The 15226-nt window shown below is 41.6% G+C and overlaps 1 protein-coding gene across 1 annotated transcript; it reads right to left on the reverse strand.

Moving 5' to 3' along the window:
- Positions 1-386: 386 nt before the first annotated feature.
- KRT16 (keratin 16) lies at positions 387-5369 on the reverse strand. The gene is made up of 8 exons (XM_012548281.3): positions 4742-5369; positions 3862-3944; positions 3540-3696; positions 3189-3350; positions 2969-3094; positions 1299-1519; positions 1130-1179; positions 387-502 (listed from the first exon to the last, which is right to left on the reverse strand). Exons 1-8 carry the CDS (start codon positions 5288-5290, stop codon positions 417-419), a joined length of 1434 nt encoding a protein of 477 aa, XP_012403735.3. The 5' UTR covers positions 5291-5369; the 3' UTR covers positions 387-416.
- Between the last annotated feature and the right edge of the window lie 9857 nt (positions 5370-15226).

Raw genomic sequence — 15226 nt, forward strand, 5'->3', positions numbered from 1 at the left:
ATTTTACAGATAAGGAATTGAGGCAAACATGGTTAAGTCTTGCCCAGAATCATACACTAGTGTCTGAGCCCAGATTTGACTTCAAGAAGATGGCTCTTTCTGACTTCAACTGTACCAACCAGCTGACCAAATAAATATAAGCTGACCTCTGCCCACCATCCCTCCCTCTCATTCTCAATAATGAAAACCAAATTGAAGTTTGCAATAACCAGAAAGCCAGCTTTATTAGGAATCTACAGGAGGAAGGGACTGGGATATACTCTAGAAAAGTCGGGAATGCAATAAAGCAGCAGAAGTCACCAGGCTGTGAACCTGAAAACCAACTCTTTCCACCGTCAGGAGGGACAGTGGCTAGCTGGGCCAGGAGGAAGGACAGGAGACTAAGCCTGCAGTCCAGCTATGCCAAGGAGCACAGATCAGTGCTTGGAGCGCTGGCTTTGGCTGTGGGTGGTGGTCACAGTCTGTTCCTTGATGATGGGACGGATCTGGTGGCCAGAGTGCCCTGCAGTGAGGGAGAAGGTAAAAAGTGAGAGGAGTCCATAAAGCCGGGGACTGAAGTAGGGGCTGGAAGGAAAATGTCATGCAGGGCTCCCTTCTCTCTTGACAAATAAACTGAAGGATAGGTTCATAAACCTTCCTCAGAGGCTCAGATGAGCCCTTTCCTCACTGTTGCCAAAGGGAACAATGCTCATCTGGGCCTGTTTTCTCCTCCATAAAATGAGGGAGAAGGATAGAAGGGAAAAGAGCATTGGGCCTGTAGTCAAGAGAATTCAGTTTGAGTCCCAGCTCTGCCCCTTAGTCACTATATCAACAAAGGCTTTTTGAGACTGTTTCCTCTTCTGTAAAAGAGACTGGACCAGAATCAGAAGTTCTTCATCTGAGGTCCATGAGCCTTTTTAAAAAATACTTTTTGATATAGCTGTTTTTATTTGGTATTTTATGCTTTTAATTTTATGCATTATTCTGAGAAGGAAGTAGTAGGTTTCACCAGACTGCTCAAGGGATCTATAGCACAATTAAAGAATAAGAATCCCTGACCTCTAAGGACCCTTCCAGCTTAGATTTCCTAGAAATCAATGGACTTTAAGAGGGAAATCCAGATGTGCAGATAAAACCCAGAGAACCTTACCTTCCTGAGAGGTGTGGGAGGACTGGCCAGATGTGTACTGGGAAGAAAGACTGAAAGCAAAGGGAAAAGTATAAAGTGTTAGAATAAGGCATCATGAATAAAGGTAATTTAGGCTAAAAGCGGGGAGGGGGGAAGTGGAGATCAAGCTGAGAAGGACTGGACCACTCACTGGGCATCCTCTCCCTCCAGCAGGCGGCGGTAAGTGGCGATCTCCTGCTCCAGCCGGGTCTTCACGTCCAGGAGGATCTTATATTCCTGGCTCTGTTGTTCCATCTCACACCGGAGCTGAGCTAGCTGCTCCTCAACGCTGCCAATGAGCCCCTGGATCTGGGACAGCTGGAGACAGTAGCGGCCTTTGGTTTCTTCCAGGTTGTTTTCCAAGGAGGTTTTCTGAGAGGGGGAGAGAGGAAAGAAGACAAGGAATTCAGCAACAGTGGGGTCACCCTTCCAGGAACCCAGAGACCACACCACTGATTCTAGTCCCAACTCGGCTCAGCCACCAATTGGCTGTGTGATCTGGAGCAAATGACCTCACTCCTCTAGGCCTTAGTTTTTTCACCATCTATAAAATGGAGCTAACAATGTCAACCCTGCTCTTTTAGCAGTATTATAAAAATAAAATTAAATAAGCAAAAAATGTCTGAGGATATTGTCAGTATTATTGAAAGTGGCTGTGATGAAGATAGAAAAGTAATATGATGATAGAAAAAGGAAGGAAGGAAAGGAGGGAAGAAGGAAGAAAGGAAGGAAGGAAGGAAGGAAGGAAGGAAGGAAGGAAGGAAGGAAGGAAGGAAGGAAGGAAGGAAGGAAAGGAAGGAAGAAAGGAAAGGAAAGGAAAGGAAAGAAAGGAAAGGAAAAGGAAAGGAAAGGAAAGGAAAGGAAAGGAAAGGAAAGGAAAGGAAAGGAAAGGAAAGGAAAGGAAAGGAAAGGAAAGGAAAGGAAAGGAAAGGAAAGGAAAGGAAAGGAAAGGGAAAGGAAAGGAAAGGAAAAGGAAAGGAAAGGAAAGGAAAGGAAAGGAAAGGAAAGGAAAGAAGGAAAGAAGGAAAGGAAAGGAAAGGAAAGGAAAGGAAAGGAAAGGAAAGGAAAGGAAAGGAAAGGAAAGGAAAGGAAAGGAAAGGAAAGGAAAGGAAAGGAAAAAGGAAAGAAAGAAAAAAGGAAAGAAAGAAAAAAGGAAGGAAGGGAGGGAGGGAGGGAAAGAGGGAGAAAAAGAAAGAGGGAAAGAGAGGGAGAGAGAGAAGGAAGCTCAAGATTAGGCTATTTCAAGATAACCAGAGATGTTCTGAGAAGCTGAAGCATCATACTTCCTCCCCTTTCCATCTTTCTTGTACCTTAAGGAAGGAAGAAAAGAAGGAAAGAAAGAAGGAAGAAAAAAGGAAGGAAGGAGGGATAGAGGGAGGAAAGAAGCAAAGAAAAGGAAAGAATCCAGAAGGATGAATGAATGAATAGATGGATGGCTGGATAGATGAATGAATGAATGAAAAAATATTTATCAAGCACTTACTACATGAGTACAGAATTTGGTATCAGAAGATCTATTTACTACCAGAAACAAGACACTTCCTTTGAGGTTTGGGTAGTATATTTAGATAAGATTTCTCCCATAACTACCTTGAGAGAAAGAATTGTTTTTGTTTTCTGTCGTTCTATCCCCATTGCCTAGCACAGTACCTGACATTTGAAGAATGTTTATTGAATTGATGTGAATCAAAATGAGCCCCCCCATCACTTCCAAAGAGGGTTGTACCCATCTGAGTTTGTTTCTTCCTCTACCAAGTTAAGCTCTGAGTGGGAGTAGATAATCTCTTAAATGACCTATGATGGGAGCCCTGGTTCACCTACCATGCTGAGCTGGGATTGCAGTTCAATCTCCAGTCCCTGAAGGGTTCGGCGCAGTTCAGAGATTTCAGTCTTGCTGCTCTGGACCAGTTCGCTGTTGGAGGCTACTTCCCGGTTGAGCTCCTCTGTCTGCAATAGGAAGAAAACGGGGATGTTTGAGGGGGGAGCTTTTGAAGGGGGCTCACTCTCTCTCTGGAGGGCTCAAGAACTATGGGACACCCACCTTGCTCAAGAACCAGGCCTCAGCATCCCGGCGATTCTTCTCTGCTATTTGCTCGTACTGATCACGCATGTCGGACAGCACTTGGCTGAGGTTGATGCCAGGGGCAGCATCCATCTCCACAGAGACATCACCACCAGTCTGGCCCCGGAGAGCGTTCATCTCCTAGAGATGATGAGAGACTCCATTACTTGTGTCATGGGGGCAGCCAGACTCCCCTTCTTTCTTGTCTGTTAACTGAATCTTCTTCCTTTCCCCACAACTCCCACACCCACCAAAGCCAATTCTCCTCAAAGAAAGATTTTCCTTGAGTCCCCACACTCCAACCCTTGGCCAGAGACCCAGAGACCTCACCTCTTCATGGTTCTTCTTCAGGTAGACCAATTCTTCCTTCAAGCTTTCAATCTGCATTTCTAAGTCAGTCCTGGCAAGAGTCAACTCATCCAGCACTCTGCGCAGGCCGTTAATGTCAGCCTCCACAGTCTGTCTCAGGACCAACTCATGTTCATACCTGAAAGGGAGATGAGGGATAATCAGTAAGGGTCATTCACAATGTGTCCAGCTCCTCCTGTCCTCTGTCCATCCCTAGTTTTAGATATTGCAGGAGCCATCATCTCTTACCACCCGACCTGTGTTCTCCCAGATACATTAACTCTATTGACTGCCATCTACTCACTTGTTTCTGAAGTCATCAGCAGCCAGTCTAGCATTGTCAATCTGCAGCACAGTCTGAGCATTATCAGTTGTAGCTGTTAGGATCTAGGTAGGAGAAAATAACCCAGCAAGACACAGTCAGCTTCAAGATCCACCAGTCTCCTCTGCCGACCTCCCATCCCAAACTCAGGAAAGATCTATTTGGCTACACACTGAAAATTCAGTAAAAGTTAGGGTACAATCTCCTCTAGATCAAGAAATGCTCAAGGCTAGGCTATTTCAGGATAACTAGAGATGTCCTGAGAGGCTGAATCAACACATGTCCTCCCCTCCTCACCTTTCTTGCACCTTACTTAGCATTTAAGAATATGTATAGTTAAGTGGAACCTGACATCAAGAAAATTCAGATTCAAACACCCCTCCCCAATTTTAAGATGAAAATTTAAGAAGTGACTTTCCCAGGGTCATCTGTAAAATAAAAGATTTATACTAGCTGGCCTCTAAAGTCCATTTCAGTTCTAAATCTATGATCCTATGACTGGCAGAGATTTTCCTTCCCATTGGGAAAAGATACAATTCCCTAGTGGTCACAGCAGCCAGGTTATTTATTATCCCCTACTTGGAAGTCAAGACAAAACAATGGGACAAAAATTGGATACAGAATGAGAGGTTCTGTGTTCAAATCTCAGTTCTGCCGCTTTACTCTTCAGGGCAAGTTATTTCATCTTTCTGAGCCTCAGTTTCCCCATCTGAAAAAGTGGCTACTGAGGTCTCTTATGTGTCTAAATTGATGAGCCTATCATTTCTCATGATTTCCTATTTTGTCCATTTATGTTCAGCTCCGCTCTAGATCCCAGAGCTGAGATTAGATAGAATAGAAAGGAGTACCAGGTGAGACCTACCTTGTTCTTGAGCTCCTCAATGGTCCTGAAGTAGGGGCTGTAGTCCTTGTCCTCAGTTGGCCTCTGCCTCTGGTACCAGTCCCGGATCTTCACCTCCAAGTCAGTGTTGGCCTCCTCCAGGGCCCTCACCTTGTCCAGGTAGCTGGCCAGACGGTCATTGAGGTTCTGCATGGTCACCTTCTCCCCGCCAGCCAGGAGGCCGTCCATACCACCATAGCCACCACCAAAGCCACCACCAAAGCCACCACCCAGGCCCCCACCAAAACCAGCTCCACTTCCATAGCCTCCACCAAAGCCACTGCCTAGAGCTCCTCCAAAGCTGCTGCTGCTGCTGAAGCCCCCGCCATAGCCTCCTCCCAGGCCACAGGCCCCTCCAGAGGAAAAGCGGGAAGTTGTCACTGACATGCCCCCAAAGCCTGAGCCCCCATAAGCACTAGGAGTTCTGCAAGAGCCCCCACCCAGGATAGAGACACGGCTGGAGCCACCGCCAAGCCCACAGGAGCCCTTCATGGAGCTGGAAGAGGTGAATTGTCTGCTGCAGGTGGTCATGGTGTCGAGAGAAAGAGCAGGTGTTCAGAGAGACAGATAGCTCAGAGAGGGTTGGAAAGGTTGAATGGTACTGCCTTCAGCTGCTAGAGCCTTTATATACCCAACTGGGGAGGCTGAGCCAGCTCTTGCTGACTCTCCATTACCTTGAGGATTTCAACACCCCTAAGGTCTCAGGCAACTCCCTGCTCCCAGATTATTCACCTCCTAGGTCTACTCCCAGGTTGGCCATGTTTTCCACTCAGTAACTCCCACCAGTTAAGAGTAGCGTTAGGACGGAGAAAGAAAAAGCAACAGAAACACAGAGTCCTCCCTGACTCAGGCTCACAGCTCTAGTTTTCCGCGGCCCCAGGCTGAGAAACAGGGAAACTGTCCTCCCCTCCCCAGACTCCATTATGGCAGATGGCGTCCTCTGGCTATGAGTCAGCTCCCATTAGAGCTCATTTCCCGTCCCTCTAGTTTCTATTTGAATTGATGTGAGCCCATGGGGAAGGATTGACAGCTTCATCAACTCCATCCTGGGGCCATCTCTCTGCTGTTTCTGTCCCCCCAGTGCCAGTCCTATACTGAAGCCTAACAATGGTCCCTCTACCCCACTGGATCCTGACCATGAGGATGCATTCACCAACTGCCTGCTCCATCTTACCCACTTCCCATCACAGAGTCCCTATTCTGGTAAAGAGAGTAGTTCCTATTATACTGACTCTCATTTCTATATTCTTACACAAGCCTCCATCCCATGTTCCTCAACCCCTCATTCTATACAATGTCCTCCCCTTTTTTGCCTACCTTTATCCACATCTCCCCATACCTTATTCTGAATTCAGAAACTACCAGATGCCCTCTTGAATTAAGCCCATCCCACTCTTCATCCATCCATAACCAAATCTCCCAGAGATTCTGCCATTTGGGGCTCAAAAACTGAGCTCTACCAAGAAGCTCTCTTAAATTAACCTTAAGCCACTCTAATATCTCCTTTACTCTGGTTCTCTATGGCTAAAAAAAAAAAAAAAAGCCTAAAAGATCTCCAAGAAATTTTATAATTCCAAAAGGGAGAGAGGGGGATTCAAACCCCAAGGAGTCCATTGAAAGATTTTAGGAGATCCTTGAATTTAAGTTTTTGAAAATATTTTGATCACTGTTTCTTTGATATAACTCTTTTCCTTTGTAATCTTGTTTATTTGATCCTATTCATTTAGAAATATTTTTTCTGAGAAGGGGTCCATTGGTGTTACTGGACTTCCAAGGGTCAAAAATGCAAAAAAGATCAAGAGCCCATTTTCTAAAAACAGTTCTGTGATGTTTCTAATCCATTTCAGAGTCAGTTTAAGCTAAAAGGCATGTACCCAATGCTTCCCAGTGAGTATTGTCTTCCCTCATTAAAATGTAAACTCTTGAAGATGGGGATTGTAACTTTTCAATTAATTTTAGCCGGTGTTTAGCATGATGCCTGGAATATGCCCTTGATAAAAGCCAGTTTCCTTCCTCCCTTCTTTCTAAGAGTATGATGGTTGTAATTTAGTGGAAAACCTGGGTTCGTTAGGGTTGTCATTAATTCACTTTGTGAACCTGAGTAAGTTACTTTGGGGAGGAAGGGGAGAGGAAGAGTGGTGAAGAAGATTTATTTTTATACTCTGCAAAATGAAATTAGATGCTAGAATCTCCAAAATCCTCCTTCTAGATCAAAGATACTATAGTCTTTGTAAACTATTTTACTGTCTCCCCAGTTAGATTATCAATTCAAGGACCAGGCATCTCTTATAAATATCCCTTCTACTCATTCCTTTTGCCCTGGTACCAAACCCTTTGACACTCAGAAGACTATTCATTCCCATCAAGATGCTTACTGACAGAGCCAGGAGATCATTATACACAGCTACAAGATTATACGATGATCAATTCTGATGGATGTGACGCTTTCCAACAATGAAAAGAGTGAAGCCAGTTCTAATGATCTTGTGATGAAGAGAGTCATCTGCACCAGAGAGAGGACTGTAGGGACTGAGTATGGATCACAGCAGAGCATTTTCACTCTTTTTGTTGTTGTTTGCTTGTATTTTGTTTTCTTTCTCATTTTTTTCCTTTTTGAAAAAAAGGAAAAATCCTTTCCTAATTTTTCTTATACAGCAAGATACTTATATAAATATGTATACATATATATTTTAACATGTTTAACATATATTGGATTGCTTGTCATCTAGGGGAGATGGTGGGGGGAAGGAGGGGAAATTTTGGAATACAAGGTTTTGTAGAAATCACTGTTGAAAAATTATCTATGCATATGTTTTGAAAATAAAAAGCTTTAATTTAAAAAAAAAAAAAAAAAAAAGATGTTTACTGATAGCATTGAAAGCAGGGAAGGTGATGGGGTCCAGGTAAAAATGCTTCTGGTGAAAGTTGAAAAACATTAACTGACCAAATAATCACATTTTTGGTGTATTCACTGAGGGTCTGAGCAGGAGGGCAATGTTATAAGAGAGCTGATTCTGCCTGAGCTCAGCACAGGAAATTTGCCAAGAAAGGTGCAATTAGAAATTCCCCCATCTCAGCACTTCAAGGATTCAGGGTTTTGTTATAACCAGCTAAAACTACTTGTACTTACCTCGTAAAGGAGGAGTAATGGAGGCACTCCCCATCACACACACATACACCCACAGGCTATCAGCTCATTCTACTCACACATAACCTTCCTAATATTTACACCATGCGTACAAATGCTATACTGCCTGGGAAGTGGCTGTAGCCACAGAAGACTCTGAAAAGAATGTACTTGTCACTGGTCCTTGGTTCAATGTCAGAAACTGATAAGATTTTAATAGTGGAAATGATCTTAAACAAGGGGCATTAACATTTGCTTTGCCACTGCACACCTGAAGGACTATGGGATTTTTCCTCTCTGACTTAAAGCAGAAACTTTCCCTCATTAGAATGTGAGCTTCTTGAGAAAAGAAACTTTTCTGTTTGGGAGTTTCTGATGATACTTAGCACAGTGCTTTGAACATAGTAAACACATAAATTAATACTTCATTCATTCATTCATCCGTTACAGATTCTGCCCATTCTTCTCCAACCCTCTTTCTCCATGCTTTACAATCTCTTTCTCCCTCTCCCCTCCCAATTCTTCCTTCTCTCTTTCTCTCCCCTCTCCACTAATGCCCCAGCCACTTTGATTTTGGCATGTCAGTAAGTCCCAGAGTACTGATACCTAATTTGTGAACAGTAGAGTCCTCTCCAGAGCCTTCCTTCCTTCTTTTTGGATAAAAATTCAACCCAGCTGAATTGATGAGTTATTGGTCCTTTCAAAACCCAGACAACCTGAGGAATGATCCAGAGGAGAAAAGAAGCCTTATTTTGATTATTCTATCTTTATCCTTCCAATCAGCTATACTTGAGATCTCTATTATCTTCCATCCTTTCCTTTTCTTCATCTTCTATACCCAAACAGATGTCAAGTTCTATCAAGATTAACTCCATATTATCTCTAGATCTATTTGTTCCCCTCTGAGTCAAATCCAGCCTAAGACATGTATCAGCTGGGTGACCCTAAGCTTAACCTTTATCTGCTTCAGTGTCCTTGATTGTAAAATGGACATAATAATAGCACCTATCTCCCAAGGTTGTTACAAAGATCAAATGTAAAGTGCTTAACACAGTATCTGGTATGCACTAGGTGTTTAATAAATCCTTGCTTCTTTTTCTTCTTTTATGAGATCCCCAGCTTAGTTCAGGAACCATCCCCTGTATTCTGGATTATTGTGATAGCCTCCCAGCTGGTTAACCCTTCTTCAGTCTTTCAGTGATGAAAGCAAGCAACCAAGACCCCACTGACTGATATCCACATAGACAAGAACAGAGCTCTTGAGACACCGAGGTGGTACCTAAGTGATAAGAGTGCTGGACCTAGAGTCAGAAAGATATGAGTTCAAATCCTGCCTGATGTATTTACTAGCAGTGTGACCCTGGGCAAGTCACTTGATCTGTATTTGCTTTATTGTCATCTACAAAATGATAGATTTAGACTTCATGACTTCAAATATTTCTTACAGTTCTAAATCAATCTATTACTGGCAGCTAGGTGATATAGTGAATAGAGGACCAGAGTTATAAACCAGGAAGACTTGAGTTCAAATCCTGCCTCAGACCCTGAGCAAGTGACTTAACTTCTATGTGCCTCAGTTTCCTCATCTATAAAATAGGGATAATAATGGTACTTGATTTGTATCTCCATGACTTAATTATAGCGCTTCTTAGAGTTTTATCATGTTTGTGGAATTGAATTCAATTGAATTAACTAAACTGAATTGAATTGAAGAAAGTAGAACTATGTGGAAGCCAAGAAATACAGAAATGCTATTTCTGACCTAGATCCTAGAGCCAAGAGAAGGAAACAGAGCTGGGGGAAAGGATTTTAGTTCTGATGGGGGAAGCCTTGGTCATTGGTTCCCTCACTGGGGCTGCTCTCTACCCAGTGAGTCAATAAGAAAAGATTTTAACCTCCACAAGCAGAAAAGAGAAATCTGGCTGTTTCCTGAAGCTGCTGAAAGGAAGACATAGAATGTACAACTAACTACTCTCTTGCCTTGCCAAGCCACACCTGCCACTGTCTCATGTCTTGATGAGGAAAAAAATGGGCAGCAGAGGTTCTTTCAGTCCCACAGATCTCTATGGGTAATGACATCCTTTCTGAATCAAAATGATTGCCCCTAATATCTCCTTGGGGTTCTCTTTTTTAATTCAAAAAGGGGAAGGGGGATAACAGGAATGACTACAAGCTAATGCTACAAAGACTTTTAGACCTTTATAGATAGAGCTCAAATCATAATGCAGAACCTTAATACCCAGGGAAAGTACCACAAACCACGGACCCAAGTCACAAATGTACCCAATGCATCTTTTCCTCCCCAATAACAGGAAAGACATTCATAGAGCAAAAGGGGAATTAGAATGTAAGCTTCTGCAGATAGATCTGTTTCTTTTTTGGAGCTTCCCAGGAGAGCTTAATAAATGCTATTTGTGTTGATTAACTGTATTATATTAATGTGTTAATTAATTGAATGATTAATTGATTTGAAAGAAAGGGAGGAACTCACCCTAGGCCATTTAGTAGCTTCCCACTTTAGCTAATTATTCTTACTAATCCCATGCTAACCTCTGGGGTTTCTAGGATTGCAATACCATCATTTGGAATGTTTGTTTTCTCAATGCAATCTCATGGAACAAAGTTTTAGTTCCCCATCCTAGTTACAGTGTTCCAAATCCATGTTAAAGCCAAATATACTCCTCTCCCCCCCTCACATGTATTTCTCTAAGCTACCTTTTGGGGACTTCATTTCCTCCTCTCATGTTACGTTTGCTATTTGTTTAGCCTGGTTTCATCTAAATAAGAATGTAGGACCAGAAAACTTAGTCCCAGGTCATCACTCTCCTGAGGGGATCCACTAGGACAAACCTTTCCTAAAGAAAGTGTTATTCTGGAATTTTCAAAACAGGCCTATCACAGTTACCCAATGTCCTGAGGTCTATGCCCCAAGAGTGATGCTATAGATTCAGGACATCTGCACAAATGCCTAAGATAATCAATGTTACACAATTTTAGGGGCATCTAAGTGACACACTGGGTAGGGCACTAGCCCTGGAGTCAATAGACCTAAGTTCAAATATAGTCTCAGACACTTATTAGTCGTATGACCCTGGGCAAATTCCCTCCAAAAAAAATTTACACAATTCCAAATCCAGAAGAGATCTCAGAGGCCCTCTAGTATAACACATACCTGAACAAGAGTCCCCTCTATGTCCTACCCAGCAAGTAATCATCCAGTCTTTATCTAAAGACCTCAAGTGAGAATGAACTTCTTTCTCCATCTCCTGAGAAGTTCACTCCCTTTTTTTTTGAGATCTCTATTAGTAAGATCTTCTTTATATGGAGCCAAAATATACCTCTTCACTCTTTCTGCCCAGTGAAGTCAAGCAGAACAGAGCTTTCACTGAAGATACCTTCAAAAACTTGAAAATACCCATCATATGGGGCAGCTAGGTGGTGCAGTGATAGAGCACTAACCCTGAAGTCAGGGGGACCTGACATTAAATCTGGTCTCAGACACTTAGCACTCCCTAGCTGTGTGACTCTGGGCAAGTCACTTAACTCCAATTGCTTCAGCAAAATGAAATTAAAATTTAAAAATACCTATCACATTTAATCAATCAACAAACATTTAATCAGTACCTACAATGCATTAGACACTGTGCTAAGACCTGGGGATAAGAAGACAAAAAAAAGAAGCAGTCCCTACCCTCAAAAAAACTAATATTCTATAGGGAAGAAAAAACATGCTTATACACATATACCAAAAAAATTAATAAGGAAGGTCAAATAATGAAATTCAAGCTTAAACTCTTTGGCCAAATAATGAGAAAATGGGACTCATTGGAAAAAGACCCTGAGGTTGAGAAAGCTTGAAGACAAAAGGAAAAGGGAATGACAGAAGAGATAGTTAGATAGCATCACAGAAACAATAAATACAAACTTAGATTTCAAGAGTTAGTGGAAGATAGAAGAGTTTAGTGTGCTATGATCCATGAAGTCACAAAGAGTTGAACATGACTGAAGAACAACGCCAACATTTCTCAGACTATGTGCCAAGCACTTGCTAAGTGTTTTATAGATATTATCTCATTTGATCTTCACAATAACCTTAGGAAGTAGGTGCTATTACAATTCCCTTTTTGTTGAGTCAAAGATTGATTTTCTTGCTCAGTCACACAATTAGTACATATCTGAAGGCATATTTGAATTCAGGTCTTTCGAACTTCAGGTCCAGCACCCACTTTGTCATCTACTATTATGATCTGGGTTCAAACCCAGTCTCTGATACATAATGACTATATGATTGTGAATTAGTCATTTAACCTCTTACTGTTCTCTCAAACATCAACAAGTATTTATTAAGTACCTATTATCTTGCTACCTACTAGTTGTACCTACTTACTAGTTGCTCTAGGTAATTATAAGATCATAAATTACAGAGAAGGTGTCAATATGCATTGGTGAGGGGGGTTCTCATTGATTTTTTCACGATTCTAATGAAATCACTAGCCTTATACAGAATAAATACAGAGATACAAGATAATGTTGGAGAGAGCTTGTGGGATCAAGAAAGGCCTAATTCAGAATTTGGTAAAATACAGGTTTTCAAGAAAAAGAGAGAGCAGGTGGAGATGAAGAAAGAGTATTCTAGGCAAGCAGGGTGTGCAAGGATACAAAGATGTGATATCATTGTGGGAAGCAGCAAGTAAGGCCATTTTGGCTGTACCAGAGAATGCAAGAGAGGGAACAATGTGTAATAAAGCTAGAAAGAAAGATTGGAGCCAAATTGTGGGGGGTTTTCAGTTATTTTAGTTGTGTGCAATTCTTCATGAGCTTCTTCATGAGGTTTTCTTGGCAAAGATACTGGAATGGTATATCGTTTCCTTCTCCAGCTCATTTTACAGATGAGGAAACTGAGGAAACAGGATTAAGTGATGTGCCCAGGATCCCACAGATTGTTATTGTCTGAGACTGGATTTGAACTCAAAAATATTAGCCTTCCTGACTGCAGGCCCTATCCACTGTGCCACACAGCTACCCCAAACCAAGCGGTGAAAAGCTTTAAATGCCTTAAGATTCTCATTTGAAAAATTCAAATAATCCCCTCAACATTCTCTTCTGGAGGCTAAACATCTTTAGTGTTTTAGCCAATCTTCATATGAAACTCTTTGGTGTCCCAGTCATACTCCACTTTATTAATGACTTTCCTATGGCATGATCCAAGACTGAACACAATCCTCCAGTAATGACCGAATCTAAGGACAAGATTTTTAATGTAATCCTACCTACTGATATTGATTGTGTGACTTTAGCAAGTCTCTTTGGGTCTCGATTTCTTCAATTGCCAACTAAATAAGGCTGGAGTTGGAGCACATGACTCCAAAGTCCTTTCCAGTTGCACTCATTTATGTCCTAGAAAGTATGTATGGGAGGATCTATTCTATCTCCTTCGGCTCTCTCCTCTAGGCAGCCAGGGAGAACAAAAGCAATACCAAGAGCCAAAATGGAAACAGACAAGCCAGTCCCTGGACCTCCCAAAAAAAGACAAAGGGACTGCATTTATTGAGAAATGGATAGTCAAATAGTAGTATATGAATGTAATGGCATATTAGGGTCCTGGAGAAACATTAAGAGAAACATGGGAAGATAGGAATGAATGAAGAGAAGGCAAAAACAGGAAAATATTATACCTACATGACTACAACAATATAAGTTGAAAAAACAATAAATCAAAACTGAACATTGTCATTAGAATGACTAAGCCTGACTGCAAAGAAGAGATGAGAAAAATCTGTCTGTGTGCCTCAGTTCTTTGCAGAAGTGGATGAAAATGACCTAGAACACTGCATAGAGTCACACCCATCTGATGTGCTGATTAGTTTTGTTGAGCTGCTTTTTTTCTTGTTTAGCCTTCTATATATTTGATATATTTGATGTGACATCTGATATATTTGGAAATGAAGATGATATAAATAAGTTATCAATAAAAAATGAGATTAAGAAAGAAAATATGTGTGCTTTTTAAAAAGGAAAAAAAGAAGGGCTAAAAGGGAAAAGCCCTACCCTGAAAAGTGTTCTCAGATGTTTACCATTAATCAATCAACAAGCATTTATTAAGGACCTACTATGGGTCAAGCACTAGGGACAGAAGTACAAGAAATAAAACAATCCCTACTCTCAAGGAGTAATATTTTAATGGGGGAGACAAGTCCATAAATAAAATGGATAAAGAAATCATTAAATACTAGGTAGTTTAGAAAGGAGGACATTAACACTTGGGGGAAAGGGATTAGAAAAGGCCTCAACTAGCAGATGATGCTGGAGTTGACTCTTGAAGGAAGAGGGATTCTATGACCGGGAGGAGAGGAGAGGAGGGAGTGGATGCCAGACATGGCCAGTACAAAGACATAAAGAAAAGAAATAGAAATGCCATATGTGATTGACAGAGAGAAAGTCAGTTTGGCTGGATTGCAAGGTATAGATGGAAAAGTAATATAAAATGAGTCTGAAAAGATAGATAAGGGCCAGATTGTGTGCTTACACCAGAATAACCCCTAGGTTCTCTCACCAGAAAAGTGAGGAAGAAGACAGGCAAGGAAGAAAGAGACAGAGTTGTCTTGTACATTGTACAGGTTTGCTACATGTTGAATTGAATTGAGAGATAAGAGAAAAGAGGAAAGGAAAAGGGGAGAGAGGCAGAGACAAAGAAAGAGAGAGACAGAGACAGAAAGAGAGAAACTGAAAAACATAGACACCTACACAAAAACAGAAAGAAGCTATAGAGAGACAGTGACTCAGAGACAGAGATAGAGATACAGAGGCTTTGTACATTGTATAAGGTTACCACAGGTTGGATTGAATTGAGAGAAGGGAAGAGGGAAGGGGAAAGGAAAAGGAGAGAAAGACAGAAACAAAAGGCAGAGAAATAGACACACACAGAAACATAGAGAGCTAGTGAGACAGATAGAAAGAAAGAGACACAGAGAGACAGAGAAAGGGGGAGAGACAGAGAAAAAGAAACAGAGAGAGAGAGAGGCACAAAGAGACAGAAAGACAGAGAGAGAGAAACAGAAAGACAAAGAGAGACAGAGAGGTTTTGTTCATTGTACAGACTTGTATATGTTGAATTGAATTGAGAAAAAGAAAAGGGGAGAGAGATACAGAAAGGCAGAGAGAGTCAGAGAAACAGAGAAATGCACACAGAGAAACAGAGAGATACAGAGAAATGGAGACAGAGAAATATTGCACATTGTACAGACTTAATAAATGTTGAATTGAGAGAATGTAAGAGAGAATGGGAAAGGAAAAGAGGAGGCAAAGACAGAGAGAGAGAGAAACAGAGAGAAAGAGAAAAG

The sequence above is a fragment of the Sarcophilus harrisii genome, chromosome 4 (genome assembly GCF_902635505.1).
Source record: "Sarcophilus harrisii chromosome 4, mSarHar1.11, whole genome shotgun sequence".
Taxonomy (NCBI): Eukaryota; Metazoa; Chordata; class Mammalia; order Dasyuromorphia; family Dasyuridae; genus Sarcophilus; species Sarcophilus harrisii.